A 15284-nucleotide genomic window follows, 5' to 3' on the forward strand; every position below is an offset into this window, starting at 1 on the left:
GAATAACCAGGTCAACCCAGTTTGGTCATCTAGCCATAGTAAGCAGCCAGAGCATGTAACTGGCACACTAGAAAGCCTAGCACCATTAGTTCACTCACTTAAAGTGGATAAGAGAATTGACAGTGTTTTTTTAGATCCATGGGAATGCCATGACTGTACAAAGTGGAGTAGGAACATCCAAGATGGCACTAACAATCCTTGGATCTTTGTCAGGAGCATGTAGAAGCACAGCGAAAGTGGCAGATGTAGCACATCAACATCCATTCTCGTTTTTACTTCACCAGTAGATTCAATTATGTCTCAGGTAGAGTGTAGATTATGAAACCAGTCAAAAAAATCCTCAAAATTCAAAATTAAAGCATGATGATTTTTTAAATTTGTGTAAAATAATAATAATTAAAATCTGTTATTACCTTGTACTTTCATGGAATCCACCAAACACTAAGATCTGTCTCTTACAAACAGCCATACGATGACCACTTCTCCCCGATGGTCCACCAGTCACCCTTTTAAGAATAATAAATGTTAAATCTCAGTTAAATAATCACAAAGCACAGTAAATCCAACAGATCCTTAATAAATTCAATATAGTCAGCTATGCAGTATATGAAACAGCCCTCAGGTCCACTGGGCCTCTGTTGGCCTTCATGCCAATCTACACTAATCCCACTTGCCTAAATACATTTCATCACACCATACCTTGCACATTCAAGTCCAGGCTGGCCCAGGGTTACCAATGCCCAATTTATGGATGGATACCTCTATATGTGAACAAACTCCTACAAAGTAATTAAATGCAAAATACCAATGCATGAAAGGAAAATACAATTGTTTTTTACAAAACGATAGAACTAGGTTCTCCTCTTTCTTCACTTTTAGTCATTATTTTTTCATATCAGTTTTGAATGAATGAATAAGTTTATTGGCCAAGTATTCGCATACAAGGAATTTGCCTTGGTGCTCTGCCCGCAAGTAACAACGACACCAGTGACAGTTAGGAATTACACATAAAACATTAAACATTAATAATAAAACATTATTGATTAAACATGTGAATTAAATAAAATACCAGAGCAAAAGGAGGCTCCAGATTTTTGGTTATTGACTAGAGCTACTACTCGTGGAAAAAAACAGTTTTTATGTCTGGCTGTGGCAGCTTTGACAGTCCGGAGTCGCCTTCCAGAGGGAAGTGATTCAAAGAGTTTGTGGCCAGGGTGAGAGGGGTCAGAGATGATCTTACCCGCCCGCTTTCTGGCCCTTGCAGTGTACAGTTCATCAATGGAGGGAAGGTTGCAGCCAACAACCTTCTCAGCTGATCGAACGATTCGCTGCAGCCTCTGGATATCGTGCTTGGTGGCTGAGCCAAACCAGACCATGATGGAGAAGGTGAGGACAGACTCTACGATGGCCGTATAGAATTGGACCATCATTGCCTGTGGCAGATTGTACTTCCTCAGCTGCCGCAGGAAGTACATCCTCTGTTGTGCCTTTTGGACTGCGGAGTCAATGGTAGCTCCCCATTTAAAGTCCTTGGAGATGATGGATCCCAGGAACTTAAAAGACTCCACAGATGGTGAAGGGAGGGGAGCTATCCTAAAGTCTACTATCAATTCCACTGTCTTAAGAGCATTGAGCTTCAGGTTGTTGTGATGGCACCAGGATGCCAGCCGTGACACTTCCTGTCTGTAGGCAGATTCCTCCCCATCCTGGATCAGTCCAATCAGGGTTGTGTCGTCCGTAAACTTGAGAAGCTTGACAGAGGAGTCAGTGGAGGTGCAGTCATTGGTGTGGAGAGTAGAGGAGCGGGGAGAGTACGCAGCCTTGAGGTGCTCCTATGCTGAGGGTTTGCGGGTCCGAGAAGTGCTTTCCCAGCCTCACATGCTGCTTCCTGTCCATCAGGAAGCTGGTGATCCACCGACAGAGGAGTTCAGGCACAGTCAACTCGGAAAGTTTAGAGTGTAGTAGCTCGGGCACAATGGTGTTGAATGCAGAGCTAAAATCAACGAACAAAATCCTCGCATAGGTCCTCTGGCAGTCTAGGTGCTGGAGGATGAAGTACAGGCCCAGGATGACTGCGTCATCCACAGATCTATTGGCCCGATATGCAAACTGCAGAGTGTCCAGCAGAGGGTGTGTGATTTTTTCAGCTTGGCCAGCACAAGCCTTTCAAGGGTCTTCATGACTACAGAGGTCAGTGCGACAGGCCTGTAGACTGTAAGACCAGTAATCCTTACCTTTTTGGGTACAAGGACAATAGTGGAGCCTTTGAAGCAGGCAGGGACAGTATAGGTATGCAGGGACTGGTTGAAAATGTCTGTGTAGGCCGGTGCCAGTTGTTCGGCACAGAGCTTGAGAGTAGAGGGGGAAACATTTTCCGGTCCTGGAGATTTCCGGCTTTTCTGTCTTCTGAACAGCCTCTCCTCTATTTTTATTGTTGATGATGGAGAAATGATGTTGTGCAGCATGGAGGGGATGGGTAATTGGGTGTGAAGTGGTGATTGGAGAGGGGTGGGTGGGAAAGGGTCCAGTCTTTTCAGACTGGAGTCTCGCTTGAAGTAGATGTGAAGTGGTGAATGGGGAGAAGTGGGTGTAGAAGGGTCCAGTCTTTGCAGACTGGGGTCTGGCTGTGTTTGTTGGGGAGGGGGGGAGGGGGTGCCAGGGTTACGTTTCTGCTTGCCAAACCTGTAGTAGAACTCATTCAGGTCGTTGGTCAGCTGACAATTGTCCAAAGAGCGGGGAGCTTTCTTCTTGTAGCTGGTGATTTCTTGCAAGCCCTTCCAAACTGAAGAAGTGTCACTAGCTGAGAAATTGCTCCTCAACTTCAGAGTACCTTTCCTTGGCAGCTCTGATTCCTCTTCTCAGCTTGTACTTTGCCTGCCTGTGGAGGTCTGCATCCCCGCTCCTGCAGGCCTGCTCTTTAGACTGTCGGAGCTGTCTGAGTTCTGCAGTAAACCAGGGCTTGTCGTTGTTGAACCAGGTTCCTTGTTGGAATGCAACTGTGCTCACAAAAGCTGACACATGATGATACAGTGTCCGTATACTCATCGAGGCTTGTGTAGCTTCCCTGAACACATTCCAATCCGTGTAGTCAAAGCAGGATTGTAGGTTCTCAATGCCCTCTCTTGTCCACCTTTTCTTTGTTCTGACCACAGGCTTAGCAGATTTTAGTTTCTGCCTGTAGGTTGAAATAAATAAACTAGACAATGATCAGGGAGACCTAGACCAGCCCGGGGAACAGAGCGATATGCGTTCTTGATGTGCTTTGATGGAGGTATGTGGAGGTATGGTTACCACATTTTCACTTTATGGACAAGATAGACATATATTCCTGCAAAATGGAACCCTTTCATTACTCAGAGACAACCGCGCCCTGGCTGCTGATGTGACAGTGGAACGTGCAGTCCCCCCCAGTCCTATAACCGCCGTTCTCTCATGAGCAGCGGAAGGGGTTTTAAAGCAGCTGGGTATGGAGAGTTGCTGGACCCAGGCACTGACAGCAGCGCTTTGCTCCAGGAGCAGCTCCATGGATGGGCTCTGAGATCTGCATAGTTCCCGTCCCTGGGCAAGGGAGGTGGCGGATGGGGGGGGGGGAAGAGGCTGAGTGGAGCAGCGACTGAGCCTGGAATATGGAATGACGGTGGCGGCGGCAGCAGACGGAAGGAAGGAATTGTCAATGCTGGTGGGCAGGCTCGGGGTTTAACTTCCCACAGCCTCAGAGGTGCTCTGGGTCGGCTGCTGGAGGCCCAGGGAACAGAGGCCGAACGTGGGTCGGAGGCCAGGGATGGCGTGTTCACAGGCTGATGTTGAGGTGGAGTAGCAGAGTGGGCGGAGTGGACCGCTGCAGGCCCTGAAGCAGCCCGAGGCCGAGCGCGCGGATCAGACGCGGCTTGCAGCTGCATGTAGCAGTGGAGCAGTGATAGAGGATATCAACACATCGCCTGCACAGGACAATCCCAGCTTGAATCATGTCTGAAGAAGGGTCTTGACCAGAAACATCACCCATTCCTTCTCTCCAGAGATGCTGCCTGTCCCGCTGAGTTACTCCAGCATTTTGTGTCTAGCCAGTAACTCCAAATCAGTGCCGCCCCCAGGATAGCAGGCCTTTGTCCAGTTAAGACTCTTAATATTTTAAAAAACTTTGGACTTGAACGGTACAAGATGACACCTGAAACATGGCTACTCTTGTGTTGATAGTGTACTATACAGTCTTAGCCTCTTGTATTTAGTATGTTTGTGCCTAACCCTAACGTATAGCAGTTTGTCACTGAATTGTTTCCAAAAATATATGTGACTGTACTTAGGTACACCTGACAATAAAGTACCAATGAACCTGTACCTGTCCAGAGGTAGACAAAAATGCTGGGGAAAGGGTCTTCTCTTCTTCCCGCCCCCCCCCATCCCCTCATCACTGAAGAAGGGTCTCGACCCGAAACGTCACCCACTCCTTCGCTCCATAGATGCTGCCTCACCCGCTGAGTTTCTCCAGCATTTTTGTCTACCTTCGATTGTTCCAGCATCTGCAGTTCCTTCTTAAACATTGTACCTGTCCAGATGTCTCTTAAACATTGTTACTGGTCCTGCCTCCATGACCACCTCTGGTAGATCATACCAGACACCACCTACCCGACATCCTACAGCTAGCATGTTCTTGAACCAACCTTCACAACCATGATCCTACCTTGGCAACAAAACACTACAGACTACCTCTTGTATTACCATGGGCTTGTTTTCTAATTGTGTTTGGCACTAACGTCTTGCTTTTTCTCAATCGTCACGAGGAAGAAACACCTTTTCACTGTCTGGTAGGATAGATGTAATTTATGAATAAGTTATGTTTTTGTGAGTTCGATGCTGCTGCAAGCAAAATATTAATTGTATTCTGCACCTTACTGTACTTCTCTACTGTACGTATCTCAATATACTCAACTTAACTTGATACAAAAGATTTATCCTTCAGATCCCCTTTAAACCTTCTCCCTGCCACCTTAAAACCAATAGCTCTGGTTTTAGATACCCCTACCATGGCAAACAGACCCGGGCTGGCTACTCTCTCTCAGCCTCTCATACTTTTATTCATCTCTATTGTCAGCTTTACTCCAGGGAAAACTGATTAAACCTATTCTATCTCAATATAATTCATGCTCTCAAATGACAATAGACAATAGGTGCAGGAGTAGGCCATTCGGCCCTCTGAGCCAGCACCGCCATTCACTGTGATCATGGCTGATCATCCACATTCAATACCCTGTTCCTGCCTTCTCCCCATATACCCTGACTCCGCTATCTTTAAGAGCTCTATCTAACCTATGCAGACCCCAACCTATGTAGACTCATGTGAAGGCACAAGAGATTGCAGTCTTGCGTGAAGGCACAAGAGATTGTTGGTGCTGGAATTTTGAGAAAAAAACTGCAGGAGGAAATCAGCTGGCCAGATAGCATCTGTGGAGGGAAATTTAAAGATTTTTGTGGGTGACCTTTTTTAAGATACTGCCTGATCTGCTGAGTTCCTCCAGCAGTTTGTTTTACTTCCCTGGGTACCTTTGTTGCCATTTTTAGGGAACCACATGCTTACATTCCTAGGTCTCTTTGTTCAATAATACTCCCCAGGGCCCGACCATACACTGTGTACATCCAGCCCTGGTTTACATTTGTAAAATGCTTAATTTTGCCCTTGTCCGAGTTAAATTGCATCTGTCATTCTTACACCCCCTTTTCCAATTGATCACTATCCTGTCATAACTTTTACGAGCTTATTTACTGCCCCCTCTTCCACTGATTTTGGTATAATCTATAACTTTACTAATTATGCCACCTACATTCTCATCCAAATCATTAACATGCATGACAAACAACAGAGGGCACTGGAGCGATCCCTGTGGCGCATCACTGGTCACGGGCTTTCAATCTGAGAAACAACACTCCACTACAACCTGTGTAGGAAGGAACTGCAGATGTTGGCTTAAACCGAAAATAGATACAAAAAGCTGGAGTAACTCAGCGGGTCAGACAGCATCTCTGGAAAATCAAATGCATGAGATGTTTTCACATGCACAAAGTCACAGTGACTTTACGAAATCTGTCCTTGCCAAAGGGCAAAGGATAATGGGCATTTATTGTCACATACACCAATCGGTGTAGTGAAATTTGAGTTGCCATTGCAGCACACCAATAAAATAAACACAATATTAAAGAATTTAACAGTAAACATAAAAACATCCCCCCACAACGTTTCCCACTGTGAGGGAAGGCAGCAAAGTTCAGTCCACTTCCTCTATGTTCACTATTCCCCCACATTAAAAAGACTAAAAGGCCTCCAAAACAAAACAGTTAACAAAACAAAACATGCTTAGTTTAGTTTGGAGATACAGTAGGGAAACAGGGCCCTTCGCTCTCCCCCCCCCCCCCCCCCCCCCCCCCCCCCCCTTAGTATCTCAGCAGTGACTAATGGATTGTTACAAAAATGTCCTCCCTTGCTCCCCATAACTTCCTTGGGTACATCTGGTTAGGCCCGGGACAATCACCTTCTGCATTGGAGAATCTCCAACACTCCCTCTTATGTAATGGTCCAGAATAGCACTTCCTTTCCCCAAACTCATTAACTTCCATGTACTGCTTCATGGTAAATACAGAAGTATTCACTTTACACCACTCATTTCCCATGTCTCCATGTAGAAAAGGCTTTGATTGTTAGGGGGCTCTCTCCTTAGCTCCACTTTACTCTTAATCTTCTATATATTACTGGAACTCTCATCTTGTTTGTCTGTCTGTCTGGATGGTCCTGAAATTACACCAGAGTACACGATAGCGCTACAGTTTTTGGCCCACCTTACTCACCATTGTTCTGGGTGCATCAAATTTCGTTCAGATTGATCGTATATTTTACAAGTTAGTCTTTAAACTTTACAAAATCCAGTTTGACAAAAATCACTTGAACTTGCACTGGCAGTTAGCAGCGTATGATGTCACAATGGGATCTCATTTACATAAACTGCCCGTCAGCAGTGTTCCACCCCACAATTACATCACAATGGGATCTCATTTACATAAAAGAAAAAACTCAGTTTACAAAAACCCAGCAGCGTTCCATTCAGATTGATGTTATATTTTAAAAGTTATTCACATTTTAAACTTCAAAAAATTCAGTTTTCATTAAAAAAAAAATCAAACTTTTCACTTTAAAACTTGCCCTGCCCACTACAATGTTAACAAATGACAAGAGTCCCAGTGCAATGAGAGATTTACTACATTGCTGTAAGGAGAGGGAGGGAGTGGGGGAGGGGAGGAGGAGAAATGTTATTTAAACATTGTGTTTAGTGGGAGAGTGGGATAGGGGAGAGGTGTGGAGTGGGGAAGCAGGGAGCTAGGAGAGGATGGGGGTAGGGAGGGGGAGGGGTTATGGAGGGAGGGAGGGTGTGACTGAGGGTGGGGGAAAGGAGAGGGAGGGAGTGGAGGAGGGGAGGAGGAGAGGGGAAAGAAGAGGGGGGGGTGTGAAGAGGGGAAGGGAGTGCTGGGGGATTGTAGATTGTAGATTGGTTACTTCACTTACTAATTGGCGCCAACCTGTAGGGGGTATGGCTGCCTAGCCTGCAGCTGTCTGTTTTTCATTTCTTTTTTCTTATTTTTAGTTAGTTTAGTGTTTTGTTTTTAAGGAGTTCTAGCTTTTTTATGTGTGGGGGAGGGGGGGAGGGGGGGGGGGGGGGGAAGGGGAAACTAATTTTCAGGGTCCCTACCTGGTCGGAGATGCAGCTTTTCTCCGGGCTGCACTTTCGACCCGTCCTCGCGGCCTACCAGCGGGCCTGGAGCGGCATTTCCTGAGGGGACCGCCCGGAGCCTCGGCATCGGCAGAGCTGAGGAGCGAGGGGACCGCCCGGGGCATCGGCATCGGCGGCACCGGCATCGGCACCGGCGGCGCTGCGGGTGTGAGGACGGCGGTGCAGCGCTGGAGCGCCATTGCGGGGCGGGCGGTGCCTTGCCTGGGTCGCCGCGCTGGAACTCCGGTGAGCTGGGACCGGCGTTAAAAACATCGCGGAGCTGCGGGCGGCGGCGCTGAACTTCACATCGGGAGCCTGGGATCTCGCGACGAGATCGCCAGTTGAGCTCCATTCGGCGCGGCCTTGTCGGCTCCGGAAGCCACGGTCTCGAGTAGGGAGGCGGCCGTTCCAGGGTTCCCATGCCGCTGAGAGGACTCTCCCGACGCCGGAACATCATCACCCGGCGAGGACGGCCTGGAACATCGGGCCTCCGTAGAGGCAACTGTGGAGGCCTCAATAGGCCCGACTATGGGTGGACATTGGGGATGGGACTGGACTTTGTGCCTTCCCCCATAATGGGAACCATTGTGGGGGGATGTTTTTATGTTAAAGCTATTTATTATTGTTATGTTTGTATTCTTTCTTATGTGCTGCATTGGCAAAAGGAATTTCACTACATCTACGTGTATGTGACAATAAATCAACCTTTGAACCTTTGAACCAATGTAGTACTTTATTATTAGAAGCTCCGCCTACTACACTGTTCATATTATCACAACCCAACTTGTGTTGCAGATCATGCTGCGACACAGCAGAAGCAACAAGCTGTAGTGTGTTATATGTGCTTTTCCATAAATACTGTTGTACCATGAAAAAAAATGAAAAAAGAAAACTGGCTGGATAAACACTGGCGATTCGCCGATACTTCCTGATTCGCGACGAACTGGTACTGCAGGACGAGGTCATAATCAAGGGTCACAAGGCAGTCATCCCAGCTGTTCTACGGGACAAGCACTCTGACGCCATTCACAGGGGCCACACCGGCGTGGAAGCGACCTTACAACGAGCAAAGAGCATGTTTTACTGGCCTGGGATGACAGAGCATGTGCGCGCAAAAGTTGAAGACTGCGCTGTCTGCAACAGCCTGACGCCACACCAACAGAAGCAGCCCTTGCTCTCACACCCTGTTCCTCCTCTGCCTTGGTCCACGGTCGCCACCGACATATTTGAGTGGCGTGGCAAACAGTATCTGGTTCTCGTATTCGGGCTGGTTCGAAATCGACCTGCTCCAAAGCATCACATCCAATGCTGTCATCCAAAAGCTCTCGTGCCATTTCTCCGTGCACGGCCCCCCTGCACGCCTCCCGTCAGATAACGGCAGTCAGTTCACCAGCCAGTGTTTCAAAAACTTTGCTCAACTATGGGATTTTCGCCATGTCACCAGCAGTCCTGAATTTCCACAGTCAAACAGACTCGCAGAAAGGGCTGTCCGGAGCGCCAAACAATTAATGGAGCCCTCACACCTTGCTAAATCCGATGTCCACTTGGACCTGTTCAACTTAAGGAACATCCCCCTCAACCCAATACTAGGGTCTCCAGCCCAACGCCTGATGTCTCGGCAGACCCGTGCTGCCCTGCCCGTGCCCCAGCAGTTGCAGCAGCCACAGGTTCGTTCACCACCTGTTGTACAGAAACAACTCCAGCTGAAACGCGATGCCCAGAAGCGATTTTTCGACAAATCCAGCAAACCACTTAAACTTCTCTCCAGTGGGCAAGTCATTCGGCTTCAGACCGACAAGGGCTATGGCTGTTTGGGTCACATCCACAGCCCTGCAAAAGAGCCGAGCTTGTACCTGGTAAGCGCCGACGAAGGGATCTAGACGTAACCGTCGACATCTCCCTCCTGTGAAGGAACCACATCCTGCTGTCTCGTATCCTAATGCAACGCGTCTGATCTACCCTTCTACTGTCGGACTGTCTCTTCCCTCGTGCTCTGCTGTTGCAGACCAACAGTTGGTTATGCCCCCTGCGCCCTCACCACCACGTTCGGTGCCCCGCTCGCCAGCTTCGCCGTGTTCATCCCCCGGGTCACCACTGCCCTCGCCGCATAGGTCCCTGGCTGTTTCGCCGGCGAAGGGAGGAAACGCGGATCTGCACCGTACGCGCATGGGACGGCTTTGTAGGCCACCCCTTAGATACGGGGATTTCGTTTAAACCATCTGTACGTCCCTGTATGCGCTAGTAGCGTATTATTCAGTCATCACACAGTAATGTGTTTATTCTTATAGGTCACTTTTATTTAGATGTGCTTCACTTTTATTTCTACAAGGAAAGGTGTAGATTGGTTACTTCACTTACTAACCAATGTAGTGCTCTATTATTAGAAGCTCCGCCTACTACACTGTTCATATTATCGCAACTCAACTTGTGCTTCACAGCAAAAGCAAAAGTTATATGTGCTTTTCAATAAATACTGTTGTACCATGTTCGTGAGTATGACTGGGTCATTCGACAGGGATGAGGGGAAATGAGCCGCGCCTGCGCTGTTGGGGGCTATGGGTGAGTGGTGGAATATTGCGTTGGGGAAACGGGGCCCAACGGGTCCCACTTGGTCTAGTATACTAATAAAACTTTCAGAATTATCATCTTTATCTGACTGGGATTGTTCATAGACCCTTTCTGCCCTCCTAACTTACTTTTTATGGTTTACTCCTACATTCCTTATATTCTTCAAGGGACGCAATTGATCCCAGCTGCTTTTACTTGACATATACCACCTCTTTTTTTCAGACCAGACCCTCAATATCCCTTATCAACTAATCGACAACCCACAAGATTCAGTTCTACAATCCAAATTTCCACCAGCCTGGCTGTGTGGCAATAAATTATATCTAATCTAATCTAATCTAATGAGAAACAGCCTCATTTTTAAAATATGATGGTGAAGTTATATTAATGCGAAGTATAATTTCTTGACTATAATAGGAAGTATTAAAAGCAACACCATTTAAAGGCCTGTCCCACATACGCGACCTTTTCGGCGACTGCAGGCACCCGTCATAAGTCGCCGAAAATGTTCAACATGTTGAAAATTCAGCGGCGACCAGAAAGACGCTACAACTATTTGGGTGAGTAGGAGACCATACAGGCGACCCCCTGGCGACCTCTCACGACCATACAGGCGACCCCCTGGCGACATGCACCCTGGTGACACCTGTAACATGTCGCCAGGGGTCGCCTGTATGGTCATGAGAGGTCTCCTAGTCACCCAAAGAGTCGTAGCGTCTTTCTGGTCGCCGCTGAATGTTGAAAATTTTCGGTGACCTATGACAGTGCCGGCAGTCGCCGAAAAAGTCGCGTAATTGGGACAAGCCCTTAACCAACTAAAGCAACTACACAGTAATAATATTTTTAACAAGGTGACATCTTCTTTTCCAGCGGTAGTAAATTTTAGTTTAGTTTAGAGATACAACATGGAAACATGCTTTTGGCCCACTGTCAAAGCAGACCATCGATCACACATTCACACAAGTTCTATGTTATCCCACTTTCTCATCCAATTCCTACACACTTGGAGCAATTTACAGAGGGTAGTTAACATACAAAGCCACACATCTTTGGGATGTAGGTGGAAACCAGAGCAGCTGGAGGAAACCCACGCAGTCACAGGGACAACATGCAAACTCCACACAGACAGCACCCGAGGTCAGGATCGAATCCAGGTCTCTGGTGTGTGAGGCAGCAGCTCTATCAGCTGCACCACTGTGCCAATTTGACATTTGTTGTAAAGAGGACAATATAACAATGTTGGTGTATCTAACTCGTGCTCCTGCAGCATGATTGAAGGTGAAAATCACAGCAGCAACACCAAAGTAAAGTGTTAGATTATTCATATCATAAACTAAATAATATGGTTACTATTTAAAGTTGTAAAGAGTTCCTTTTTAAAGTGTAACCTGAAAATGTTTCCTGCAGATACACACAAACTTCCCTATGTATGTTTTGCTGTTTGTTTCTTCCCCAAATCATTCAGGCATATTCAGTAAATGTTTAGCTACAACACTGCAACTAAAGAGGCTTATTGGAAACAAATGCCCTAGTGCAAAGAGTTCCTGTTGGAAAGTATGATGCCACCAAGGGCGATAATTTCCGCTACTTGATATTTATAGCATGAATATGAATGATGTTATTTGCAAAAATGTTTACAATCTTGCCGTAAATAACAAATAGTTTAAATCATTTACACTCAGTTGAACAATTTAAGAAAATAAAACTGTTTATTCGCATGTAAAATATTATAAAATGTGGAAGATTTGTCCTTGCAGTTTTAACAGATTTACTCAACTCCAAAATATCAGCTTCTTTCCAATATGCACCACCCCGCTTTTGCATATATCTGCCTGCATATTCCATCAATTTAACATTTTACAAATGCCTAACAGTATATGAACCAACGTAACCTCAAATAAAGCAACCCTTGGAATCATTTCTGGGAGAAATAGTAGCAATCAGAACACCGAACAAGCCAATTCCAAGAACAAACCACATGAGTGCTGATTTCAGGAGTACACGCATTGACGTCACTATTTGCTCAGTGTCCATTTCTTCCCTGAGCGATCTAAATTGGAGCCGGAAGCTACAAGCTAAAACGTATTCAAATCTAGACCAAAACAAACACCTGCTGAGATCATCAAATGAAAGCAATTTAAAGGGTTCCCATCTGACATCAAAGTATTTCCTACATCACTGAACAGCCTTAGTTTGTAAAGCTCATGACAACTGACAACTCATTGGATCTAAATACTAGAACTCACTTTCCAACAGTAGTTTCTCCATAAGGACAACAGTAATTCAAAGCAAAGCTCACCACCATTTATAAATCTGAACTGGTCTGAAGAAGGGTCTCGACCCGAAATGTTGCTTCGCTCCATAGATGCTGCCTCACCCGCTGAGTTTCTCCAGCATTTATGTCTATCCACCATTTTAAAAAGTCAATTGCTTAGGCCAATAAATGCTGACATTGCCAGCACTGCCCAGATTCTAAAAGAATAAAGATTAAACCACATGGAGAGTTTTACATGCAGTTTCCATCAGGAAATATGTTTTTAACGCATCATTCAGGCTGTGAATCACGCTAATGTTATTTTGTAACGTTTTGGCCAATTTGGGAAATGTATTTGCTGCACACCATCATGCAAGGGTTAAAATGGGGTTTTCAGCTAGAATGGAGATTCTGCTAACAAACCCTTGGAAAAACAAATTCTTTGGAAAATAATTTTACTCACTTGAAATTACCAGTAGATCACAAGGTCTCTCTGATCATGCAGCCTTAAGTACATATATGGGCTACACAGTGGCACAGCTGGTAAATGGTTGCTTCACAGCACCAGAAACCTGGTTCAATCCTGACCTTGGGTGTTGTCTGTGTGGAGTTTGCACGTTCTCCCTGTGACTGCGTGGGTTTCCTCTGGGTGCTCTGGCTTTCTCCCACATCCCAAAGGTGTATGGTTGATTGGCCCTGTGTAAATTGCCCCTACCGTGTAGGGAGAAACGGCAGATGTTGTTTACATCGAAGATAGACACAAAATGCTGGAGTCACTCAGAGGGACAGGCAACATCTCTGGAGAGAAGGAATGGGTGACGTTTTGGGTCGAGACCCTTCTTCAGACCCGTTTCGAGTCGAGACCGTTCTTCAGACTGTCTGAAGAAGGGTCCCGACCCGAAACATCACCCGTTCCTTCTCTCCAGAATGTAGGGAGTGGATGTGAAAGTGGGATAACATAGAACTAGTATGAACGGGTGATTGGAACCAGTGTGGTGAAGGTGTAAGAAGGCACTGCGGATTCTGGTTTAAACCGAATATAGATATAAAAAGCTAGAGTAACTCAGCAGGACAGGCAGCATCTCTGGCGAGAAGGAATGGGTGACGTTTCGGGTCGAGACCCTTCTTCAGACTGAAAAAGGGTCTCCACCTGAAACGTCACCCATTCCTTCTCTCCAGAGATGCTGCCTGTCCCGCTGAGTTACACCAGCTTTTTGTGTCTATCTTTGGTGTAGTGAAGGGCCTGTTTCTATGCTGCATCTCTAAACTTCCAGAGACACATGGAACATAAATAACCCCCTGCGCATGCAACTATAGACAATAGATGCAGGAGTAGGCCATGCGGCCCTTTGAGCCAGCACCGTCATTCAATGTGATCATGGCTAATCATCCACAATCAGTACCCCATTCCTGCTTTCTCCCCATATCCCGTTTCCGCTATCTTCAAGAGCCCATTCACCCCCCTCCCCCCACAAGTATCCAGAGAACGGGCCTCCACTGCCCTCTGAGAGAATTCCACAGACTCACAACTCTCTGTGAGAAAATGTGTTTCCTCATCTCCGTTCCAACTGGCTTACCCCTTATTTTTAAACTGTGACCCCTGGTTCTGGACTCCCCCAACATCGGGAACATGTTTCCTGCCTCTAGCGTGTCCAAACCCTTAATAATCTTATATGTTTTAATAAGATCTCCTCTCATACTTCTAAATTCCAAAGTATACAAGCCCAGCCGCTCCATTCTCTCAGCATATGACAGTCCCGCCATCACGGTTAATTAGGGGACCAAAACTTCACACAACTAGTTTAAAGAGCATAGTTGAATGTTGTTTGTAGATTAGTGAAGATGTTTGGGCTAATTTAGTGTCTAAGTGCATGCTGCAAGAGACCTCTATGAACTTTTCCCCAGGCAGGGATCTACAACAGTGCCACCATCCTCTCCTGTGTGGTGCCACCACACAGGAGAGCAGGAATTCCTGCTCTCCTGTGTGAGATTCATTGCTTTATTATTGTTTTAATTATTGCATCGTTTTTAATTGTATACAGTTGAAGCGTTCTTTCTCCATCATTGATGCAAATTCTCAAAACTAGCTCGAATCATGAGCTACCCAATTTTACATTAGTCCTTTATGTAATGCCATTTCAATGAAAGAGGTTAAAAACACATTTCTGAACACTTGTACCTTCCTTCTTCCACCTTGAAAATACAAAATTGATTTATATTCATTTTGATCAAAATGAAAAATCATGATCTATAAGTTGTTTTAACAATGAAAAGAAACAGTTCTCAAAACTTCTGCAACATTATGGACCACTTGCTTATATATACACAAGTCCACCGCCTATTTTCCGACTACTGTTGGTCCGGCCCCTCTTTTAATTGGGACTAAATTACGAGCGCGCGCTTGAAATCCCGCGTGGAGGTCCCCCTACAAATGTGGTGTTTAGGCCCTGTTAAGCGGTAAATCTTGACTTCTTTGGGACTTCAGCGCCGATCAGCGGGTCGAATCTGTCACGTGGCTGCGGCTCTGGAATTCCGGCCAGCCGAAGCCAGCAGATCTGTTCCCAGAGCTGATTTCCAAAGTCGATGTTCAATTCGAATTTGCTGCCTAATGGCCCTGGGTCTGGAGCTCTGGCCCGGACAAGGCCGGCAGATCAGTTCCCATAGCAACCTTCTGCGGCCAGACTTTACTAGCCGATATCTCAGCTACTCAG

At 46.3% G+C, this 15284-nt stretch overlaps 1 protein-coding gene across 1 annotated transcript in view; it reads right to left on the reverse strand.

Moving 5' to 3' along the window:
• The window catches only part of klhdc4 (kelch domain containing 4), an 86903-nt gene that overhangs the window by 38124 nt on the left and 33495 nt on the right, over positions 1 to 15284 (reverse strand). The window contains exon 6 of the mRNA XM_033035638.1: positions 414 to 506. Within this exon, the coding sequence (XP_032891529.1) occupies positions 414 to 506 (93 nt within the window). The remainder of the gene's footprint in view (positions 1 to 413; positions 507 to 15284) is intronic.

This window comes from Amblyraja radiata, chromosome 17 (genome assembly GCF_010909765.2).
Source record: "Amblyraja radiata isolate CabotCenter1 chromosome 17, sAmbRad1.1.pri, whole genome shotgun sequence".
Classification (NCBI taxonomy): Eukaryota; Metazoa; Chordata; class Chondrichthyes; order Rajiformes; family Rajidae; genus Amblyraja; species Amblyraja radiata.